The 25210-nt window shown below is 39.3% G+C and overlaps 1 protein-coding gene across 1 annotated transcript in view; it reads left to right on the top strand.

Annotated features, from left to right (window-relative positions):
* Nucleotides 1-18448: 18448 nt before the first annotated feature.
* The window catches only part of STAT4 (signal transducer and activator of transcription 4), a 90943-nt gene continuing 84181 nt past the window's right edge, over nt 18449-25210 (top strand). Inside the window, exons 1-2 of the mRNA XM_063099502.1 lie at nt 18449-18576; nt 20298-20442. Coding sequence (XP_062955572.1) covers nt 18449-18576; nt 20298-20442 — 273 coding nt within the window. The remainder of the gene's footprint in view (nt 18577-20297; nt 20443-25210) is intronic.

Below are 25210 nucleotides of genomic sequence, written 5' to 3'. Positions count from 1 at the left end.
TGACTCTAGTACTGAAGAATCTGGGTCAGAGTTACAGAAGTAATCAGATGGTGATTACTCAGAAGGCAGATCCTGAAGCTCCTACCCAGGACCTCAGATGTGCCACAAGGCACCTTAGCATTAGAAAAAATGCTTCCTTCTATTAGATGTAGCCATGCACCAGGGCTCATATCTTGGGAGTTGAAGCACAGTTTGGATTTCCACCCTCACTCATCCCTCTCAACCAGTCACCCTTGCACAGTGGACAAGCTAAACAACTATTCTCAGAGACCCTGCTACCAACTAACCTTGCTTCTAATGACTCTCCATAGCACATTTTGCTAGGATTTTTTTTCCCACTGTCCAGAAGTATGCCAATCAGTCCTACCTTAGTGTCCTTCCCCCTACCTGCATACGGTTCTTTCATTCTTCACTTTTTTTGTTGCTGTTGTTAACCTTACCTCCCAGCTTTTTCTGACGACTTCAGCTCATTTTGGTCATGCTTCTGAATTCCTGTGGCATTTATGCTTGGCATTGTTGTGCATCTGAGCACTTATTAGTTTCGTATGCTTATTTTGTCTTCTCTGACATCAACCCCAAACCATTCTCATTGTGATGAGCATAATGTAGGAGCCCAGCAAATATTTCATACTGAATTGAATGGATTTCAGAACAAGTATATAGCTCCAGCACCTATAACAGTCTCTGGAGACTTCTGCTTTTGGATATAACGAATTAACAGGGATTAGGGTTGCCAGATAAAATCCAGGAAGCCCACTTACATTTGAATTTCAGACATACTTATACTATAGATATGGGTCACACACATACTAAAAAATTACTCATTGTTGTTCTGACATTCAAATTTAACTGGTAGCCTTGTTTTATTTTGTTTTGTTTTGCTAAATCTGGCATCCCTTCCAGGGGTGGGGTTACCCTCTCATCTTACAGAACTAAACAAACAAACAAAAACCCGTGAAACAATGGTTTTCAGACATCGGCAACAGGGAGTGAGAGAGAATGATCCCTGAGAGAAGGTCAACAAATGAGGCAGTCTTTATGATTACCGCAGCTTACTTTCTGGAGAAAGTTTCCAAGCTTCAGCACAGAAAGATGGAACTCAGAGCCTGGCAATCTCCCAGAGGTCAGAGTTGAGAGTTTGGGGCGGGAGGGGGGCAAGCTGGCTAGAATTCCCGAGGCAGAGTACCAGAAAGGAGACTGCAGAGGGCTACTGTTGATTCTTCAGCTGAGTACTGTGCACATGTGTGTGAAGGAACTACCCAAAGATGGGAGGTGGTGGTAACCACTAGAAAGGAGCAAATGGAACAATTTCTGGAGTTCACACAAGGCTGGGCATACTTTAAATCCTCAATAGCTAGAGTGGAGAAAGCTCAAAAGATATGGAGAAGGCAGAAATGGTCAAATTGGATTTAAAAAAGCAAGACTCAATTATATACTACCTACAAGAAACTCACTTAAAAAATAAAAAAAAATAATAAGTAAAAGGTTCAAAAAATGAATCTAATCAAAGAAAGCTGTAGTGGCTATATAAATATAAGACAGAGTAGACATAAGGGCAAAAAAAACATTGTCAGGGATATTTAGAGTCATTTCATAATGATAAAGGGGGAAATCATCAAGAGGAGCAAACAATCCTAAATGTTTATGTATCTAATAGAAGAGCTTCAACATACATGAAACAAGAAGTGACAAAAAGTGACAGAACTGGAAGGAGAAATAGACAAATCCAGAATTATTGCTAAGGATTTCAATATTCCTCTGATAACTGATTGAATAAGTAGGCAGAAAATCAGGAAATATATTGAAGACTTAAACAATACTATCAACCAACTTGACCTAATTGATATTGATAGAACACTCCACCCAACAGCAGCAGAGAACACATTCTTTTAAGTGCATCCTAAATATTGGCCAAGATAGACCATTTTCTGTGCCATAAAACAAGACTCAATAAATTTGAAATAATTCAAATAATAAAAAGTATGTTATATAATCACAATGGATTTGAGTTAAAAATGGATAAGAGAAAAATATCTAGAAAATCTCCAAACATTTAGAAATTAAATAATAATACACTTCAAAAAAACCCAAACCCCACAAGTCAAAGAAGGAATCACAAGGGAAATTAGAAAGTATTTGGAACAGTGTGAATGAAAATTAAAATAAAATATATCAAAATTTGTGGGTTGCAGCTTAATGCAGTGGAAAAGGGGAAATATATGCACATTTATATTAGGAAAGAAAAAAAGTGCCAATCAATGACCTAAGCCTCCATCTTAAGAAACATGAGCACTGTCTCTGCTTTGCTACCTTCTGCCATTGTGAGACTCCTGCGGTTCTGTCACCCACCACCAAGGCCTTCACCAGCTGTGTTCCCTGGACTTTGGACTTCCCAGCCTCAGAAACTGACTTCCGGTCAAGATGGCAGAATAGATGGTCCCTAGTGTCACTCTCTCCCACAAATCAACCGATTTAAACTATAAAAACATAACATCAAGTGCAATGGAATGGGGAGACGTCCAGCGGGGGAGGCAGAAGCTCCGCGGAGACCACATGCCCTGCGGGGCCGCCGTCGCACGATCCGGCAGATAGGCTTCACCACCGCCACCCGGCTCCATTCCCAGCCCAGCCCAGTGCACACAGAGTGGAGAGATGTCAGGCAAGGGAGGCAGAGGCTCCGCAGAAACCACACACCCTGTGGGGCCACCACTGTGTGCTCCAGCAGGTAGGCTTCACCGCAGGCACCTGGCTCCGTTCCCAGCCCGGCCTAGTGTGCTCGGAGCAGGGAGACTTGCGGCAGGGAAGGCGGGAACTCCACAGGGACCACACTGCTGCCACATGATCCAGCAGCCTGGCCCAATGGGTACGGAGCACAGAGTCGTCCAGCAAGGGAGATAGAAGCTCCGTAGAGTCCACACACCCTGTGGTGGGGCCGCCACTGCACAATCCAGCAGCAGGTAGGCTTCACCGCCACCACCCGGCTCCATCCCAAGCCCAGCCTAGCACGCACAGAGCAGGGAGACATCCTGCGGGGGAAGGGGAAGCTCTGCAGAGACCACACGCTCTGCGGTGCCTCGGCGCTCCCAGCAGCCTGGCCCAGAGCTCACGGAACAGGAAGGAGTACAGCACAGGAGGTGGAAGCTCAACAGAGACCACACACCCTGCAGTACCTCCCCGTGATACAGCAGCCTGGCAGAGTCCAAGTTGACCAGAGAGATGGCTCCCTGGAGAGACCCGAGACCCGAGGCAACCACACATGCAAGGCACTAGTGGCCAACTGAGCAGTCCCTGAGGTAGCCATACCAAATTGGCAACCCCAGCAACATCTTAGTCAGTCAATAGTGTCAAACCTGTGGACTGTGAAACCCTCTGCCACAATGAATAAAAATTTAAAAAAAGATAACAGAAATATGAAAAATCAAGAAAGTACACCACCAAAGGAAAATAACTCTCAAGCTCTAGATCCTATAGAACAAGAAGCCCTTGAAATGACTGACAAGGAATTTCGAGTAATAATTCTAAGGAAACTGAATGAGATACAAGAAAACTCAACTAGACATCATGATGAAACGAGGAAAAGTATACAGGACCTGAAAGAGGAAATGTAAAAGGAAATCAATGTCCTGGAAAAAAATGTAGCAGAACTTGCCAAACTGAAGAAGTTATTCAGCGAAATGAAAAACAAAATGGAGAGGGCCGAGCCCGTGGTGCACTTGGTAGAGTGCGGCGCTGGGAGCGCTGCGATGCTCGCGGGTTCGGATCCTATATAGGACTGGCCGGTGCACTCACTGGCTGAGTGCCGGTCACGAAAAGGACAAAAAAAACAAAATGGAGAGTTTAACCAGCAGGCTTGCGGAAGTTGAAGAGAGAACCTCTGAACTTGAAGATGGGCTGTTTGAAATAACACAAGCAGACAAAAAAAAAGAAAAAAGAATCAAAGGCATTGAAGAAAATCTGAGAGAGATATCAGACAACCTTAAGCGCTCAAATATCTGAGTCATGGGTATTCCAGAAGGGGAGGAAAAAGGAGATTGCATTGAAAACATATTCAACAAAATAGTGGCAGAAAACTTCCCAGGTATAGGAAAAATCACAGATCTTCAGATCCAGGAAGCTCAACAATCTCCAAATGTATTCAACCTGAAAATGTCTTCTCCAAGACATGTTACAGTCAAATTGGCAAAACTGAAAGACAAAGAGAGAATCTTAAAAGCTGCAAGGGAGAAGCATCAAATCACCTATAAGGGAGCCCCAATCAGGCTAACATCAGACTTTTCATCACAAACCCTAAAAGCCAGAAAGGAATGGGATGATCTATTCAAAATACTAAAAGACAGAGATTGTCAGCCAAGAATACTCTACCCTGCAAGGCTATCCTTCCGAAATGAAGGGCAAATAGTATATTTCTCAGACAAACAAAAAACTGCGAGAGTTCACCACCACACGACCACCCTTACAAGAAATTCTTAAGGGGGTACTAGGTTTGGTTCCTGAAAAATAACTATCACTGCCATAAAAACCCAAGAAAAAACAAAACCCACTAGTATAATAAAAATGGCATTCATGAAGAGAAAACAAACAAACAAAAAGGCTATCTACAACCTAAGAAACCAACAAACACAGAAAACAAACAGTAAATCAGAAAGCAAGGAACAAAAGACACCTAAGACAATCAAATAATAATCAATAAAATGCTAGGAATAAATCAACACTTTTCAATAACAACTCTTAATGTAAAAGGCTTAAATTCCCCAATCAAAAGACACAGACTGGCTGACTGGATTAAAAAGGAGGACTCAACTATATGCTGCCTACATGAGACCCACCTCACCCATAAAGACTCACATAGACTAAGAGTGAAAGGATGGAAAAAGATTTACCATGCAAACAGAAAAGAAAAACAAGCTGGAGTAGCTATTCTTATATCTGACAAAATAGACTTTAAACTAAAAACCATAAAGAGACAATGAGGACACTACGTAATGATAAAAGGACTGATCCATCAAGAAGACATAACAATCATAAATATGTACGCACCCAATGTTGGAGCAGCCAGATTTATAAAACAAACTCTATTAGACCTAAAGAAGGAAATAGACACTAACACCATAATAGCAGGGGACCTGAACACTCCACTGTCAATATTGGACTGATCATCTAGGCAAAGAATCAGTAGAGAAACACAAGATCTAAACAATACTCTAGACCAATTGGACTTGGCAGATATCTACAGAACATTCCATCTAACAACCTCAGAATATTCATTCTTCTCATCAGCACATGGATCATTCTCCAGTATAGATCACATATTAGGTCACAAATCAAGTCTCAACAAATTCAAAAAAATTGGAATTATCCCATGTATTTTCTCAGACCACAATGGATTAAAACTAGACATCAATAACAAATGAAATTCTGGAAACTATACAAACACATGGAAATTAAACAGCATTCTACTTAATGACATATGGGTCCAAGAAGAAATCAAGCAGGAAATCAAAAAATTTATTGAAACTAATGAAAATAATGATACATCATACCAAAACCTGTGGGATACTGCAAAAGGAGTATTAAGGGGGAAATTTATTGCATTAAATGCTCACCTCAGAAGAAGGGAAAGATGGCAAGTGAACAACCTAACACTTCACCTTAAAGAACTAGAAAAACAAGAACAATCCAAACCTAAAGTTAGCAGACGGAAAGAAATCATTAAGATCAGAGCAGAACTTAATGAAATTAAAACCCAAAAAACAATACAAATGATCAATGAATCAAAAAGTTGGTTTTTTGAAAAGATAAATAAAATTGACAAACCATTAGCATGGCTAACAAAAAAAAGAAGAGAGAAGATTCAAATAACAAAAATTAGAAATGAAAAATGTGATATTACAACTGATTCATCTGAAATACAAGGAATCATTCGAGACTACTATGAACAACTATATGCCAACAAATTTGAAAATCTGGAGGAAATGGATACATTTCTGGACACACACAAGCTCCCAAAACTGAGCCATGAAGATGTAGAAAATCTGAACAGACCAATGACAATAAAGGAGATTAAAGCTGTTATCAGAAGGCTCCCAACAAAGAAAAGCCCAGGACCAGATGGATTCACAGCAGAATTTTACCAAACATTCAAAGAGGAATTGACACTGATTCTTTACAAACTATTCCAAAAGATTGAAACAGATGCAAATCTCCCAAACACATTCTATGAAGCAAACATCATCCTGATACCAAAACCAGGTAAAGATATAACCAAAAAAGAAAACTACAGGCTGATATCCTTGATGAATATAGATGCAAAAATCCTCACTAAAATACTAGCAAACAGAATACAGCAACACATACATAAAATTATTCACCACGATCAAGTGGGATTCATCCCAGGGATGCAAGGTTGGTTCAACATATGCAAATCAATAAATGTGATACACCATATTAATAAACTCAAACACAAGGACCATATGATCATCTCTATAGATGCTGAAAAAGCATTTGATAAAATTCAACACTCATTTATGACAAAGACCCTCTATAAGTTAGGTATAGATGGAAAGTATCTCAACATAATTAAAGCCGTATATGATAAACCCACAGAAAATATCATCCTGAATGGGGAAAAGCTGAAAGCTTTTCCTTTAAGAACAGGAACTAGACAAGGATGCCCACTCTCACCACTCCTATTCAACATAGTGTTGGAAGTACTAGCCAGATCAATCAGAGAAGAGAAGGAAATAAAGGGCATCCAGGTTGGAAAAGATGAAGTCAAACTGTCCCTGTTTGCAGATGACATGATCCTATATATTGAACAGCCTAAAGCCTCTACAAAAAAACTCTTGGAGTTGATAAATGATTTCAACACAGTAGCAGGATACAAAATCAACACACAAAAATCAGTAGCATTTCTATTCTCCAATAGTGAACATGCAGAACGAGAAATCAAGAAAGCCTGCCCATTTACAATAGCCAACAAAAAAATAAAATACTTAGGAATTGAGTTAACCAAGGAGGTGAAAAATCTCTATAATGAGAACTACAAACCACTGCTGAGAGAAATTAGAGAGGATACAAGAAGATGGAAAGATATCCCATGCTCTTGGATTGGAAGAATCAACATAGTGAAAATGTCCATACTACCCAAAATGATATACAAATTCAAAGCAATCCCAATCAAAATTCCAAAGACATTTTTCTCAGAAATGGAAAAAACTATCCAGACATTTATATGGAATAACAAAAGACCACGCATAGCCAAAGCAACGCTGAGCGAAAAAAATAAGCTGGAGGCATAACACTACCTGACTTTAAACTATACTACAAAGCTATAATAACCAAAACAGAATGGTACTGGCATAAAAACAGACACACTGATCAATGGAATAGAATAGAGAATCCAGAAATCAACCCACACACCTACAGCTATCTGATCTTTGACAAAGGCACCAAGCCTATATACTGGGGAAGAGACTTCATCTTCAGCAAATGGTGCTGGGAGAACTGGATATCAATATGCAGGAGAATGAAACTAGACCCATACCTTTCCCCATACACTAAAGTCAACTCAAAATGGATTAAAGAATTAAACATAAACCCTGAAACAATAAAACTTCTTAAAGAAAACATAGGAGAAACACTTCAGGAAATAGGACTGGACACAGACTTCATGAATACGACCCCCAAAGCACAGGCAACCAAAGGAAAAATAAACAAATTGGATTATATCAAATAAAAGAGCTTCTGTACAGCAAAAGAAACAATTAAGAGTTAAAAGACAACCAACAGAGTGGGAGAAAATATTTGCATAATATACATCTGACAAAGGATTAATATCCAGAATATACAAGGAACTCAAACAACTTTACAAGAAAAAAACAAGCAACCCAATTAAAAAATGGGCAAAAGAGCTAAATAGGCATTTCTCCAAGGAAGATATACGAATGGCCAATGGACACATGAAAAAATGCTCAACATCACTCAGCATCTGGGAAATGCAAATCAAAACTACACTGAGATACCATCTCACCCCAGTTAGGATGGCTAAAATCCAAAAGACTCTGAATGATAAATGCTGGCAAGGTTGTGGAGAAAAAGGAACTCTCATACATTGTTGGTGGGACTGCAAAATGGTGCAGCCTCTATGGAAAATGGTATGGAGGTTCCTCAAACAATTGCAGGTAGATCTACCATATGACCCAGCTATCCCACTGCTGGGAATATACCCAGAGGAATGGAAATCGTCAAGTCGAAGGTATACTTGTTCCCCAATGTTCATCACAGCACTCTTTACAATAGCCAAGAGTTGGAACCAGCCCAAATGTCCATCATCGGATGAGTGGATACAGAAAATGTGGTACATCTACACAATGGAATACTACTCAGCTATAAAAGTGAATGAAATACTGCCATTTGCAACAACATGGATGGACCTTGAGAGAATTATAGTAAGTGAAACAAGTCAGGCACAGAAAGAGAAATACCACATGTTCTCACTTATTGGTGGGAGCTAAAAATAAATAAATAAATTCACAGACACACACACACACACACACACACACACACACACACACACAAACCGGGGGTGGGGGGGAAGAAGACATAACAACTACAGTTCCTTGAAGTTGATATGACAAGCAAACAGAAAGGACATTGTTGGGTGGGAGGGAGGAGGGAGGAGAGGGAGGAGGGAGGGAGGTTTTGGTAATGGGCCACAATAATCACCCACATTGTATATCGACAAAATAAAATTTAAAATAAAATAAAACAAAGAAAACAAAAATAAAATATGTACAGATATTAATTACAAGTAAATATTTGGCTATTTCCACTATTATAAGTCAAGTTTATGTGGTCTAATTAAAAAAAAGAAAAAGAAAAAGAAACATGAGAAAGGAAAGCAAATTGAAACAAAAGGAAACAGAAGAAAGGAAATAAAGACAAGAGCAGAAATCAATGAAATAGAAGAGAGAAAAATAATACAGAAAATTAATAAAACCAAAAGCTTGTTCTTTGAGAAAATCAATAAAATTGATAAACTTCCAACAATACTGTCCTGAGAAAAAAGAGAAAAGACACAAATCACCAATATCAGGACTGAAAGAGGTGACATTATCACAGATTTTACAGACATTAAAAGAATAAAAAGGGAATACTGTTAACAACTTTTTGCCTATAACAACAGCTTAAATAAATGGTTAAATTCTTTGAAAGACATAAATTATCTAAGTTTACTCAAGAGAAAATAGGTAACCTAAATGGTCTTATATCTAATAAAGAAATTAAATTTTTACTTTTAAAATTTCCCATTAAGAAAAGTCTGGGCAGAAATGGTTTCACTGGTGAGTTCTTTCAAATATTTAAGGAAGAAATAATAGTGAGTCTACACAATCTCTTCCAGAAAATTGAAGAAGAGGAAATATTTCCCAACTTATTCTGAGACCATCATTATTACCCTAATGATAAAGTCAATAACTGGCATTACAAAAAAAGAAGATTACAAGCCAATATCTCTCATGAAAATAAATGCCAAAATTCCTTTAAAATAATAGCAAATTAAATCTGGAAATATGTACAAAATATGTGTAGGATTTGTATACAAAACACTGATGAAAGAAATAAAAAACACCTAAATAAGTGATAAGATATATATCACATTTCTTTTTAATGTTCTTTCCTTTTATTTCCTTCCATACCACCATAACAAAAACCATACTGATCCATGAAGCCAGGGAGATGGGGGAGTATATAATGTAAAAAAAAAAAAACCTGATATGGATCATTAGACATGGGTTCCTTGACTTCACCACCAGAAATTTTTCACTGACCCCACTTTTATTGCAAGTTTTGTGCCGTGTTTTTCTCTCTGTCTCCTCTTATCTCCTCCTCTCCAATTCTTTTTGTATTTTCTTCTTTCCCTCCCTTTCTCCTTTTCTCTCCTATCTAGTCTATTCTACAAATTTCTACTTATATCTTTAAATGGAGTTCTTTAGCTGTCTTTTTCACTTTTTCCTACCATTCCAAGCTGCTTAACCAAGGTATTTTCCTAAGCAAAGATAGTTTTCTCCATAAAATATCTGAGAGAGAGATTGGAATCTCCTCTACTTTCCTCAACTTGGTGTTTGGATACAGTTGATGTACATTTAATCATTCTATCAACTTTGTGTAACTATTTAGAAACTTATAAACGTAAGATATTCTTATAATTATCAATGGTAGTGACAGCCTTGGGGGGATGAAGGGCCCGGACAAGGCAAGTCACAAGAAAGACCTTCCCAGGGAAGACAGACTCTGGCAACGGAGCTCTTCATCAGCATGTCCATCTCTTCAGTAAACACTTCTTAAACATCTTCTGTATGCCAGGCACTGAGCTGGGTGCTGGAACATGAAGAAAAATAGCATTTAGTCCTGACCCTCTGAATATTCAGTTCTGAGAGACACCAGCATATGAACAAAATCATAAGATACGTTTAGGTGGATAAGGGCTTTTTCATTGATCAGACCAGCAGAATTTTGGAGGGGAACAGTTTAAATTCAAATATCATAACCTACTGTCAAACCTCATTTTCTAGTTTGTGGTGCAGCAGAAACAGTCACCTTGTGGAACAGTACAAACAGATGCTATAAAACCGGGTAACTTGCTAAAGGTTTTGGAACTTTAAATGTTGGGGACTTTTATTTATTTATTTTATTTATTTATTTATTTATTTTTTAAAGATGACCGGTAAGGGGATCTTAACCCTTGACTTGGTGTTGTCAGCACCACGCTCAGCCAGTGAGCAACCGGCCATCCCTATATGGGATCCGAACCCATGGCCTTGGTGTTATCAGCACCACACTCTCCCGAGTGAGCCACGGGCCGGCCCAAATGTTGGGGACTTTTAAATGCACAGCTAACTGTCCATGCACCCATGGGAAAGCTGGAGAATCAGGGTATATGCATCATCTCTAACCAATACACTATGCAATGAGACTATTTTGGGATTTATGTTTAAATCATTAAACTTACTTCTTCTATAGATCTCTGAGAAATTTATTGCTTTTCTCATGAGAGCAGATAAGATTTTTTGTAACACAGAATAGTAGCAAGTGTGGTTACTGGGGTCAGACAGTCCTGAGTTTGAATCCTGAATCTGATTAGACTCTCTAAACCTCACTAAGCCTCCGTCTCCTTATCTTTGCCAATCGGAGATAATAATGATACTTAATCCTACAGAGTGCTGTAAGGATTAAGTAAAACAATGCATATGAAGTTCTCAGCACCATGTCTGGCGAATTGAGTGCTACTATTACTTGAACGAAGGCCGTGATTTGTAAATTGCAATGTTTCTGAGGCGTCAGCAGAGGGAGTACAGTCATTTGGAACAGAACGTTAAGACAGCTACCTTAAGACGGTTATTAAACCCTTTGTACAAGATATTGTCCCTGTTCTGATGACACTTGAGAGACCCACACACGGATGAGCCAGTAAGACCCACACCAGGCTGTCCTGTCCCAATAGTCCTTGCTGTACCACTCATGTGGCACTAGCATATGCTTCCACAGATTTCAACATATCTTTCTGTGTGTGCATATTCTGTCTGTCCAGCACCCAACTCCACCTCACCCCAGGTTCCTTGGGACACTAAGCGAGGAGGCTGGGAAGGGAGAAGTAAGGTTCAACCACAAAAGTGAAAACAAAGAAATGTTTATATTCTTTGCACTAGAATTGGGAGAAGGTGGAGCTGACTTCCTTTTCTTATAGCAGCAAGAGTGTAGTCCCCTCTCTTCCTCTCTGCCTCCAGCATAAGCAGCTTTACTTGGCATAGTAGGAAAAGCACAGTCAGAAGAAATGACTCTGAATCCACTCTGTCTCCTGTTAACAGGTGTAAACATGCCTACCTGTTTATCTCCCTGTGTCATCTGTACGTACGGATGGAAGGGAAAGTGGAGGGTTAACCTAGTGACCTTCAGTGTTCCTCACACAACTAGATTGTTACTCTGTTACTAACAGCTATTACTGATTAGGCATTTTCCATGATCTCATCTCTTACATCAGATCTTTGAATCTTCCCAGCAATTTCATGTGGGATATAATAGCCCCATTTTTATAGACAGGGAGTATGGGGCTCAGTGAGATCAGGTAACTTATCCGAATTTACACTGCTAGAAATTGGCACACCAGAACTAGAATCTACTTTTTTGAAAGGCTCTAATTTGGGATTCCCCTCTTAAGATGAGGCAACAAAACATTAGGTGTAGGGCTCATAACCAGGGCAGATGGGGGACATTTTACAGGGGAAAGAGGAATCTGTGGGGGCTTTGACTTGAGAAACTTCACAGGAATTTCATTTTAGCATTTGTCTACTTTACTTTGGATTTTTCTTCTTTTTCTTTGTTTGGCTCTTAGGGACTAGTGAGAGCAGGGCCAGTGTTGGGGCTGAGAAACTGAGGGCCTGGCTATTGAGACTCGATGCTAAGAAAGAGAAGCAAAGTGGACGTAGAGATGTCCTTTGTTAGATGTCTGGCTCAGTTCATGACATAGGAAAGGAGACAGAGGTTCAAGGCACACACTTTAACCAAGAAAAAGTGTTCTTTTTGGTGGAGATTCCCTGGTGATATACACCTCTGGGTAAACTGATTACAGTGGATAGGATGTGGCAAATAGAGCAGAGGTTCTCTAAGTGTTATCTGTAGATCCCTGGGGTGGTTCTCAAGATCTTTTCAGGGGGTCTTCAAGGTTAAAGTATTCTTGTAATAACACAAATATAGTTTTGCCTTTTTAGTCTGTTGACATCTGCACCAATGGTATCAAAGCAATGGTGGGTGAAACTGTTGGTGCATTACCATGAAGCAAGACAGTGCCAAATTATACTAGTAGTCGTTGTATTCTTCACCACCACACACTTAAAATAAAATTTCTAAAATGCCATTTGACTCAGGAAATTTCCTGATGAAACAGCAGAAATTATTAATTTTATTAAATCTCAGACCTTAAGTACATGTCTTTTTAATATTCTGTTTGACATAATGGGAAGTACTCATATTAAAGTATGATGGTCCTCTCACAGAAGAGCACTTGTATGATTGATTGAGTTGCCAAAGTGAGCCTGTCAATTCAAGGAATACAACTGGCAATATCTTTGCCAATAATAAAATTGGAGCATTCAAGCAAAAATTAGAATGCCCCATGAGCTTCACAGCTTCTCAATACTTATAATGCTTTTCTGATGCAGTCAGTGGTGATAGGACCTGATGTGAATTTTTTATATTGTCTGATGAAATGTGTTAGCATTTAGAAAGTCTGCATATTTCGGTGGACTAATATTTTCTAAATAACCACTGTGTGATATTACAAAACCATGTGTGGGTAAAAGCTCTATTCAAAATAAAAGATACATCAATGAATTTTAATGTAACAGTAAACATAAAGTTTATTGGTAAAGTTTCAGATTTCACAATGCAACTAGCCCTTGAGAAACTACCACTTGTTGAGTTCTGGTCTGGTATCAAAGATTAATAACAGTATTATCTGAAAAGGCCTTTATAATACTCCTCTTTTCCAACTACATAGCTGTATGAGTCCAGATTTTCTTCAAATAGTCAAACCAAAATAATATTTTGCAATAGATTAAATGCAGAAGCAAGTATGAAAATCCAGCTATCTTCTCTCAAGCCAGACATTAAAGACTTTTCTTTAAATGTAAATTAATGCCACTCTTCTCACTAATTTTCTGTACTGGAAGATGTACTTGTTTTTCATAAAACATGTTTATTTTAACACATGATGGGCTTATTATTGTAATTTTAAGTGAATAAATATTTTAATTTTTTCTCAGGTTTAAGTTTTAATGCAGTAAATAAAAATTTCATGCAAAACAGTAATATGCAAAAAATTCTTTAGGGTTGTCAACAATTTTTAAGAGTATAAAGGTGTCTTGAGACTAAACAGGGTGAGAACAGCTGGGAGAGTCCCAAAGTGAGGCCCTAAAAAGGAGGAAGAGAACAAACCCTCTGCTTTGTACCACAGGCACTCAACAGTTGAATACTATGATGACAGGAACATGCAAAACCAGCATGACTAACACTAAGGCAGGAAATGAAAAGTGCTAAATGAGTGGTCTAAACCTGCACTGTCCAATATGGTACCACTAGCCACATGTGGCTATTAAGCACTTGAAAAGTGGCTAGTCCTAATTGAGATGCCTCGTAAGTGCTAAATACATACCAGACTTCAGAGATTTAGTGTGAAATAAGAAATACAAAGTATCTCATTAATAATTTTATACTGATTATATACTAAAATGTTAATATTCTGTATATGTTGTATTTATAATACTAAAAGTAATTTCACCTGCTCTTTTTTTCACGTGGCTATTAGAAAATTTTAAATTACATTTATGGCTTGCGCTTTATTTCGCATGGACAGCCCTGGTTTAGACAGGAAGTGGGAAAAGAATTCAGAGCAGGAAAAGTTGCTATAGATTTGGGTCATCAGGGAAGTCTTCATCGAGAACTATAGGATTTCAATAAGTAGACAAGTTGGGGGGAGGAAATTCCAGGCCAAGGGAGCATCAGCAGTACAGTAGGAGAGGTCATCTAGGCAGCAGAGGAGACTGGTCTGGGTCATTTTGTGGGCTCCTGTAGCGGGGAAAACCTTCTTGGATAGGTTGGGGCAAAACTATACAGAACTTTGAGTGCCAAGAATTTGGACTTTTTCCTGTAGGCCATGACTGCTTCCCCAAAAGAAAACCAGACTTTGCCTAGTAGTGTATGGAGTAGCCTGAACTAGGCACACTTTCTTCATGGGGTGACAGAGCAGCTTCTGGAAACTGCCTAGTGGGCAAACTGCCAGGACCAGGCCTGCCTGACCAGTAAATCACAGTAATATAGAAAGTGTGACTTTGGGGTGATTAATTTATTTGGGTGTGGGGAGAAGATAGGGAAGGATGATAAATGTAAGCACAGGATCACAATGTCACCTGGGAGAGGAGGAGACTCCAGAGGGTGTACTTGTGAGATGGTGGGTCAGGCAAGGGGTGGTGCAAGCCTTTTATCTTGCTATACTTATTGCTCTAGGCATGTGTGGAATCACCATGAGTCAGGCTTTCTACCTTTCAGTCCATCTGTCTTTCTTTATCTTACTGAACGTTTCTAGAACTCTTACTAGGTTCCAAGGGGTTAACACCTAGCTAGCTCCAAGGAGATGAGATCAAAGACCACTGAGGGGGGAGTCGAGACAACTGAGCTCTTTTCTGGGCTCAATGAGTAACTTTGGTCACCTCTCTGGGCCTCAGTCTCTTGAGGATTTAGAATGAGATGGGACCAAGGCTCCCTCTAGCTCTGTGATTCTAGAATAGGCCCATGTCACAAAGGGAAGAGAACACACCATGGCTACCAGGTGCAGAGCTTTTCAGAGTAAGGGCAGGCGCTGGTGGCCTACACAAGAGCTGGCCCCAGGTAACTAGACCACAGTGAGGTCAATGAGTTTGGCATTTTGATCCAGGCTTCCCACCCCTTCCATGCCAGACGCTGGCTCACCAGGATGAGTGGAGTCTGACACTAGGAAGACAGGGAGCCAAGGAATTTAGCTCCAGGTAAGTAAATGTGCAGGGATCTTGGGTTGTCTGGGGAAACCACTGAAGAAAATGACAGTGTGTACAATGAGGGCGCCCTCCCTCCACCGCCCACCCACCGTCTTCTGCCATCCTCGGGCCACCTGCAGCTGCAGGAGGGGCTGGGAGGGATAAGAGAGAAGAGGGCGCTCTGCAGAGGGGCTTCAGCCTCCCCGTTTCTGCTTTTTAGCATTTCTAGAATAGAGAGTGGGTGGGAACCGACCCAAGTAAAGTCCCAGAGACTCAAACACTGACGCACAGGAAAGCCTGAAGTGGGAGGAGAAATGCAAATCCCCTACTGACGGTGTCGTCATCGGCTCCGTCCTGGGGTCTGTGAAGGGCGATTCTGACTTGGGACTTGAGCACTGCCTGAGACCTGGGCTGAGAGGAGCCAGGTGAGTAGGGCAGACCACACCTCTCCCGAGGGGGAAATGCTTATTTCCGCAGACGGCTGTGTTTTAACCTCAGCAGGGGTGATTCTAACAAGTGTCCGACTGCAGGGCTCGCAGGTGCGCTCCGGCACAGGTCCCTCGGAGGAGCCTGTGCCCCGAGGGCCCGGGAACCCCGGCGCCCCCGCGAGTGCCGGGGCGGTGGCGGGAGAGCGTGGCTGCGCGGAGGCGTGTCCTCTCGCCGCGCTGGCAGTGAGCCCCTCGTCACTTTCTCGGGCGGCTTCCCCGGAGCTGTGATGGCTGGCGTGAGACTGGCCTGCCTGGGTTTCGGAAAGCAGCCCGCAGCTCGGGTCGCCAGTGCTTGTGGCTTTGATGAGTGCGAGTGATATTGGAGGGCAGGTCGTTTCCTTTGCAAGCTACGGGTCTCAGAGCCAGTGTGGCGCCACTAAATATCCGTTTAGAGAATCTTCTAGGGCCAGGCATGCAAAGGGCACAGACAGGCATTCAGTTTTCAGAAGGGATGTACACAGTTTTCTTGGGATAGGAGTTAGCCCTTAGAGAATAAAAGCATAGAAACGTACTGAAGGATGTCTGAAGGCGTTTCCAGAGGTTGTAATAGGGACGAATGTCCTAGGACTGTATACGGTTTCTTCTTCCCCTTTTCAACCTTGAGTTCAGCTCTCTGGAAGGAAGGCTCAGGTCTTAGAAGTGATCTAACTTTAACACAGATTAATTCTTAGAAAACAGATTTGCATGCAAATCATAGCAAGGGGTTAACAGTAGCGGTAATTAAAATTGTAATGCTTTTTTCAGCTCGTGTTCTCTGTTGTCATTAACTAGAATATATTGATAGAGATACAGCAGGACAATGTTGATAGTAGCTTGAGGACAAATGTTCTAGTTTTGTGTGGAATATATACACACCCAGCATCTGGAAAGACAACAGGGTTTGGATGAGGAGACCTCAGGTCTGAGCTTAGGAACTGTGCATCTTGGGCAGGAGTCATTTTACCATTTGGTCTTCAGGTTTTTTTCATTTTTAAGGTTGGAGTAAAGCTTACTGTCCACCTACCCTTTTCATAACAATATCAAGAGTGCTACTCACTCTTCATTTAACAAGCATTTATTGGGCACTTACAATATGCCTAGAATGGCAATGTGTAAAGGTCTTCATAAATATAAAGTAATATGCAAATTAAACATTATTTTTCCCCCACTTGCTTTCTCTTTAGCAAAACGTTGGCAACAATTGTCTTTCTATACATTTTAGATATTTACTGGGAGCTCAGGGAAAAGATGCTCAAAAGTGGTTCTATTTGAAATCTGAAGAATATGTATTTGAAATTCATTATTATGATGTTCTACAGGCAAAGGGAAACAAACCTACCTACAAGATAAGTTGAAATACTAAGGTGATTAATCATGTAAAAGGCTTTTTTTTCCTTTGACCTAGAATTGCTGACAAAACAATAAAAATTTTGACTTTGGTATAAGTAAAATACTATGATTTTCAAGGACACAACATCATATGAATTTTCCTGAGTTAGGAAATATGTCTAAAGCTTCTAAATTGGCCAGAGTGAGGTCATGTGGAGGAAAAACATACTTTTGTTTTAGGACAGGCTGCCAAATATGTATCAAGTGTGGTTTCTTCCTCCTTCAGTAACTTGGGGGTTTAACCACTGTCAGATGCACATCAGAGACAAATTAAAGGTACACTTTAAAAGCTTTGCCCAGCCATAGTGGATCATCACAGGGGGAAATAAAAATATGTATCAGTTCATAAATATTTTGAACTGAAAGAACGAGAACCCGTAAAAATTCATACATGAAATTTTTCAGGAAGCTAAAACAGAGTTAGACTAGAAGTCAGGAACATAAAGCTGATTCTAGAAGCCAGACAAATCTGAAATAAAGAAAAAGGACTGGGCAATTTCATATAAAAGAAGCTTTTATTGGGTATTCCTCACATGTGAAGCCTAAAGAGGGTCTTAAGAGGTACAGTCCAGCAAATGTTAAGCGTGTTATTTGCCTTCAGGTTGCTCCAGGTCTGATAGTGTCGAGGAAGCAAGGGATAGAGAAGGAGCTTGTTGAGAATACAAATTCCTATAGACAGTCAGGGGCAGGGGGCGCTTTAGGGACGGGGAGCAAAAGCTTCCCAGAGAAGGTGGAACAGGAATTTATGTTAGAGCAAGGAAGGATGTTGTTTGCGGGCAGAAGAAAAAAGCTATTCCCTTCATTAGGGACAACTTAGGAAAAAACTTGGAGGAATTGCTGTATTTTTGGATTGAAAGCATTTTCTCTTTTCTTCTTTAATTGGGTGACTATAAAAAAACAAAAAAGAGGATTTTTTTCCAGTGACTTCATGGACACCATTGTTTGAATGCTAAGAAACGAAGAAAGCAGGTACCACAACTATCAGTCAACAATATTTTAAAACTCTAATTTTACCCATTCTTTTATAGCATGTCTCAGTGGAATCAAGTCCAGCAATTAGAAATCAAGTTTTTGGAGCAAGTAGATCAATTCTATGATGACAACTTTCCTATGGAAATTAGACATCTGCTAGCCCATTGGATTGAGAATCAAGACTGGTAAGATCAAAGATATTTTCCCTAGGAGTTGGTGCACAAATGCTTCATGCTCTATGTGGATTTTTTTCTGTGGTTCACTTTTGACTCAGTAGATGCATTCTTTTCAGGTGCAGAACTTCTTCAGGGGTTTAGAAAGCCTTCTCCAAAAAGGGGAATTATTGTCCTTTCTGGTTTCATTCATTGGAGATGAAAACTTAATGGTTCCAGTGCTTTCTTGTTCTGTAAGCCAAAACCCCAACAATTTTCTATGTATTAAAAAGCCAAGAAGTATATCTTCTGATTATATCAATTCTCTATCACAGACTCAATGTAAAAAAATATTTTTTCTACTATAATTCACATTCTTCAAAGTTCTATTCACCTTGTACAATTTAATTTTTTTTTTTTTTTTGCTTCAGTCACCTAACTTATCATGGTAAGATATATATATCATGAAATTAACCATTTTAACCATCTTTTTAGGTGTACAGTTTAGTGGCATAAATTTACATTGTTACGCGATCCCTGCCACCACCCATCTGCAGAACTTTTTCATCTTCCCAAGCAGTTGGCTTTCCACATTCATGGGTTTCATATCTACAGATTCAACCAACTGCATATGAAAAATATTCAACAAAAATTTTAATATATGACAATAAAAAATAGTACAAATAAAAACAATACAGTAAAACAGCTATTTATATAGCATTTACATTGTATTAGGTATTATAGGTAATCTAGAGGTGTTTCAAAGTATATAGGAGTATGTGTGTAGGTTATATGCAAATACAGTACTATACCATTTTATATCAGGGACTTGAGCATCTAAGGAGTTTGGAATCTGAGGGAAGTCTTAGAACTAAGTCCCCCATGGATACCAAGGAATGACTGTACTTGTTACACAATATCTTCCCCTTCCTCCAACCCTAGCCTGTGACAACCACCATTCTGTTTTCTGTCTCTATGAATTTGACTAGTGTAGGTACTCTATGTAAGTAAAATACACAATATTTACCTTTATGTGTCTGACTTTTTTCACTCAGCAATAATGTCTCAAGGTTCATCCATGTTATAGCATGTGTCATAATTTCCTTACTTTTTAAGGGTGAACAATGTTCCATTGTACATGTGTGTGGGGGAGCATAGATAGATAGATAGATAGATAGATAGATAGATAGAGAGATAGATAGATAGATATCACATTTTGCTTACCTGTTAATTGATGGACACTTGGGTTACTTCCCCCTTTTGGCTATTATGAATAAAGCTGCTATGAACATGGGTGTACAAATATCTATTCAAGTCCCTGCTTTCACTTCTCTTGGACATATACCCAGAAGGGGAATTGCTGGATCGTATGGTAACTTTATGTTTAATATTTTGATTAGCTGCCATACAGTTTCTACAGCGACCGCACCATTTTACATTCCCACTAGCAATGCACAAAGGTTCCAATTTCTCCATATCCTTGCCAACACTTATTTTCTGTTGTGCTTTTTTTGTTTGTTTGTTTTTATAATAGCAATCCTAATGTGTGCGAAGTGATATCTTATTGAGGTTTTGGTTTGCAATTTCCTAATGAGTAGTGACGTTGAGCATCTTTTTATGTGTACAATTTAATTTTAAAAAACCTTTAAAAACATCACTGTGGAATAGATTTATCACTTTACAATTAGTATGGCAAAAATGTAGACATTTTACTAAGTTGTTTCCTGTTGTGTAATAACACTTTTGTTTTTTAGGGAGGCGGCCTCGAACAATGAAACCATGGCAACAATTCTTCTTCAAAATTTGTTAATACAACTGGATGAACAGTTAGGCCGTGTTTCCAAAGAGAAAAACCTGCTTTTGATACACAATCTAAAAAGAATTAGGAAAGTCCTCCAGGTGAGAATGCATTCTACTTTTTAAAAGTATTTTGATTTATGAGGCTTAAATTCAGTAAGAAAAAAATTAAATATGTACCTTTATATTATTTTCAAACCAGACTTAAGGGAAAAAAAATCTGATTCTCTTACCATTTAAAAAGTTTTGGCTCGATTTTATGTTATCACCCAATGTTTGTTTTTCATAACATTTTGAATCTAAAATACACTTTAAGTGGCAGGGTGTGTGTATATGTGATTTGCATATGGCTTGTTTACTAGCCATGGTCAAATTCGACAGCACTGGAACAGAGATTTAGAAGACAATCGTTTCATGGCTATCCCCCAGCCCTCCCTTGCCTTTGTCTCTTATGTACCATTTTCATTCATAAGTGAAAGCATCATGGTTGTACAAATCTTTCCAGATTGGGTTCAAATCTCACCTCCTTTAAAAGCGCTCCTTAGCACTCTCTAGTCCCCTATTCCAAAGGTTCACTCAGGTAAAACCCATCCATTTGTGTTCCCGCAGTACCTGGAACACACCTGTACCATGGCATTTAGTACACCATTCATTACTGCCATTTATCTTCCCCCCCCAAACTGTGGGTTCCTCAAGGCAATAGCATTCATATTTATTCAGTTTTGAATTCCCTGGCCTAGCACAAGGCTGGACACACGGGAGATGTGTAATGTTTATTGATTAAAGGTACAAATGAATGAAGTGAGTGAATCAGATCTAACGAATTAAAGGCAGGCAAATATGGGGCTAAACTCAGAGGTGCTAATGTAACAAACTCTGACCATGGACTGCTGTGGTTTACTGAGTTACAGTGTATTAGATAACAGGAAAAGTACACTGTGCCAATTTCCCAGTGAGGTATTCTTAGAATCCCAAACTTCCAAATGAGTGTAGAACATTTTATCTAGACTATAATAGAAATGTACTTGACGTTACTGAACATTTGTGAAAGGGACATACTCATATATATTAATTATTTTTCCTATTGTTGTTTGGATTGGGCTGAACCATATTTGCTCTGTGATCTCACACAAATCTGCAACATACTTGGCCGGGGGTAGGAAAACTGCATGTTGCAACAAAACAGAATTTTTCACAGCATACAGCAAACGATCTCCTATGGAGATAAAACATTTAACCTTGGCCTTATTAGTTTAGTGCTCAAATCAATAAAACTAAAACAGGTTGGCCTACTGTGACCCACAAGTCAAATGGCTACTGCCCACTTTTGTATGGCCTGTGACTAAGAATGATTTCTACATTTTTAAATGGTTGAAAAAGAATAAAAATAAAATAAATCATAAAATAAAATTTAAAAATCATATTTGTGACACATGAAAATGATATGAAATTCAGATTTCTGTGTTTTGTTGGAACCTAGTCATGCTCATTGGTTTATGTATTGTCTATGGCTACTTTTGCACTACAATAGCAGAGTTAAGAAGTTGTTACTGAGAACGTATGGCCTGAAAAGCCTAAAATAAACATGTGTGTGTATATTATACCTGTGTGTGTTTGTGTGTGTGTATGTGTATATATAATACTTTATATATACCATATTTTAATATTTATATAATATATATAGTATATTATCTGTATGATATTTACCTGGCCCTTTATAGGAAACTTTGCTGATCCCTGGCCTATAAGCAAAGATCTATAGGTCACTTTGCTAGAAAAGCACAGATGGGTAAAATGGATGATCCATGGTCTTTGGAACCAAGAAGACCTGGGTTAAATTCTGACCCTCAAAATCTAGCTTTGGGCAAATCACTTAATCTTTCTGAGCTGCCATATCTTTAAATGTCAATGAGGATTATTATTATCTACCTTTTGGAATTGTGAGGAAAACTGGAGCAAAAAATAGGCTTTCAATAAATGCTTCTTGTTGATAGGGAAAACAGCAGCATCTTCCTTAGTGTAGATCAAGGGTAAGTGTACAGCCCACCCTTTTTTTCTGGGTGGAGGGATAATTGCAAGGGGATCCTCTCTTTCCAGTCCCATCAGATAGGTCTTATTAAAACATCACTCCTATCTCACTACTGCACTGCTCAAAAACCTGCAGTAACTCCCTGTCACATTTCAGCTCAAGCACAAACTCTTCTGCTTATGTCATTGGCTCTCCAGCATCTTGCCTCTTTAGACCTTTCCCAACACACTTCCCTGAGCTCCTCGACATCACTGCCTCAGAAAAAATAGATCTACTCCTTGTTCCCGAACCCACCAAGCTCACTTTCGAATGACACTGAGCCTTGTCCTTGACGGTCCCATGGCCAGGAATGCTCTTCCATCCCTCTTCCTCCAATCCAGTCCTATCCATCCCTCCAGAACCTGTGTAGGTTTCAGTGCTGCAGGGAAAACTCCACCATATCCCTTGTTCTCATCCTCCACAGTCTACTGGTGGCAAGGTAACCAACACCACTTTGTGTCCCTCTCATCTACGTGGGGTGTGCCTAACCAGGTCCCAAGATCTTTGAAGGTAAAAGACTGACCTCCTTTTATGACCTCCCCCCTCCCTCCAGTTCCCAGTATGGTTCTACTACAAACTAGGAATTCAGACCAATTTGGTTAATTAAGGTGTTTGAGTTGAAAAAAACACTTGCTCTTTCTTGTGCTTCTGCATATTTCAATGTATAAGCTGTGTTTATTGGGTATTTTTATTAATTAAGAACACAGTAGAAAATAGTAATAAAGAAATTGTCAGTTATAGTTTTATACCTAAACAAACCTATCAGATTCCCACTAACTTTTTTTTGACATAAATCTTTTTGATAAAACAAGATCCCCCCTCCTCAGCAAAAAAGAAAAAAAGAAACACCTTCTATCAAAGACTATTGACACTGCATTTATCTAGTGTGAATATATTCATCTTCTGGGATTTTAAATACAAACCACTTTAACAACTTCCAGAAAGGATCGAACAGCATGGTACCTGGAAAACTGAGGAGGTATAAGGTAAATGGTTATCTATAGAGCAGCTGAGGTCTCCAGTTTCAATATTTTTAATTTACTATTTATATCACACCTCCTTCCAATAAGAATTTGGCATGGCTTGTTATAAAAGGCATGTAAAACAAAACCACTGCCCTGAGGGTACAGACAAGGAGCTCCAAAGCAGGAAGCAGTGAACACCAGCTAAGATTGACCCTCTATGGGGAGTCCAGGATCAAGGATGGCCTTGGGTTGCACCCTGCCACTGCCACTTACTTGCTATGAGGCCCTGAGCAAGATATTTACACTCTCTGGCCTCTGGTGCCTACCACACGAGGATGTTAAGAGCACTGAAAGAATCCTTTGTAAAGCATGTAGTAAGGAGTATGTTAGGGTTTGCTAAAAAAAAAAAAAATCTGCTCCAGATTTTACCCTGTTCTTGGACTTTTTTTTTTTTTTTTTTTATTAATAGACTTTATTTTTTTAGAGCAGTTTTAGGTTTATAGGAAAATGGAGGAGAAAGTACAGAAAGTTTCCATATACTGCCTCTCCACCCCTCTCCCCAGTTTTCGCTGTTATTAACATCTTGCATTGGTGTAGTATACATTTGTTACAATTGATGAACTAAGATTGATGCATTATTATTAACTTAAAGTCCAAGATTACATTACAGCTCACTCTTTGTGTTGTATAATTCTATGAGTTTGACAAATGAATAATGTCATGTATCTGCCATTACAATATCATACTGAAGAATTTCATTGCCCTTAAAATCTCCCATCCTCTAACAATTCATTCCTCCCTCCCTTCCCACTGAACCTCTAGAAACTACTGATCTTTTTACTTTCTAAGCTTTGCCTTTTCCAGAATGTCATGCAGTTGGAATCATACAGGATGTAGCCTTTTTAGATTGGTTTCTTTCACGTAGCAATGTACATTTAAGGTTTCTCTATGTCTCTTTGTGGCTTGATAGCTCATTTTTTTTTGTGACTGAATGACATTCCCTTGTGTGGGTGTGCCACGGTTTGTTTATTTTTGGCAATTACAAATAAAGCCACTATTAGCATTCATGTGCAGGTTTTTGTATGGGCATAAGTTTTCAACTCACTTGGGTAAATATCTAAGAGCGCGTTTGCCGAGTTGTTGTTCTTGGACTTTCTTTTGCAAACCTCTTTTCCTTATTCACCTTCCTCTCTGTCTTTCTCCCTCAGATGGAATGACTTTAAAAAAAATTAAAATGATGCATATTCTTAAAAAAAATTTGAAACAATATAAAAAATGCAAAAAGGAAACTATGAAATCATTCAAAATCTACTGCCTAGAAATAAACATATTAATATTTGATGAGCATCATTCCCGACATCTCTCTATACATGTGATACCGGAGGAGAGGGTCTAGGGAGGCCCAACAGTCACCCTCAACCCACCCTGTCCTCTTACCAGGTTCTCGACTCCACCATAGGGAAGGATTGAAGAGCAGAGTCACAGTAGAAAGTGAGAACCGGCAGGTTTAATGTAACGAACAAGAGATACAGGTTTCACAGAGAGAGTGCGGCCTAGCTCCAGAGACTGAGCAGGTCCCCCACCAAGTTTAATACAAAAGTAAGAAACACACATTCACAGACAAAGTGCAGGCTCGCTCTAGAGTGAACAGCAGCCTGCCAAAGGCAAGTCTGATACAAAAAGAAAAAAATACACACCTCGGGTGAAGTGTAGGCAGAGTACCACTCTCCTCCAGGGTTCAATTTTATACTTCCACCATCTAATACATATTTATGATATCTAATGTATATTCAGCTAAGGAGGTGGTTCCCAGTTACGTAACCTAGTCTTGCACATG

The sequence above is a fragment of the Cynocephalus volans genome, chromosome 1, assembly GCF_027409185.1.
Source record: "Cynocephalus volans isolate mCynVol1 chromosome 1, mCynVol1.pri, whole genome shotgun sequence".
In the NCBI taxonomy this organism is placed as follows: domain Eukaryota; kingdom Metazoa; phylum Chordata; class Mammalia; order Dermoptera; family Cynocephalidae; genus Cynocephalus; species Cynocephalus volans.
Note: the sequence above shows the minus strand (reverse complement) of the source record. Positions and strands in the feature narration are given on the sequence as shown.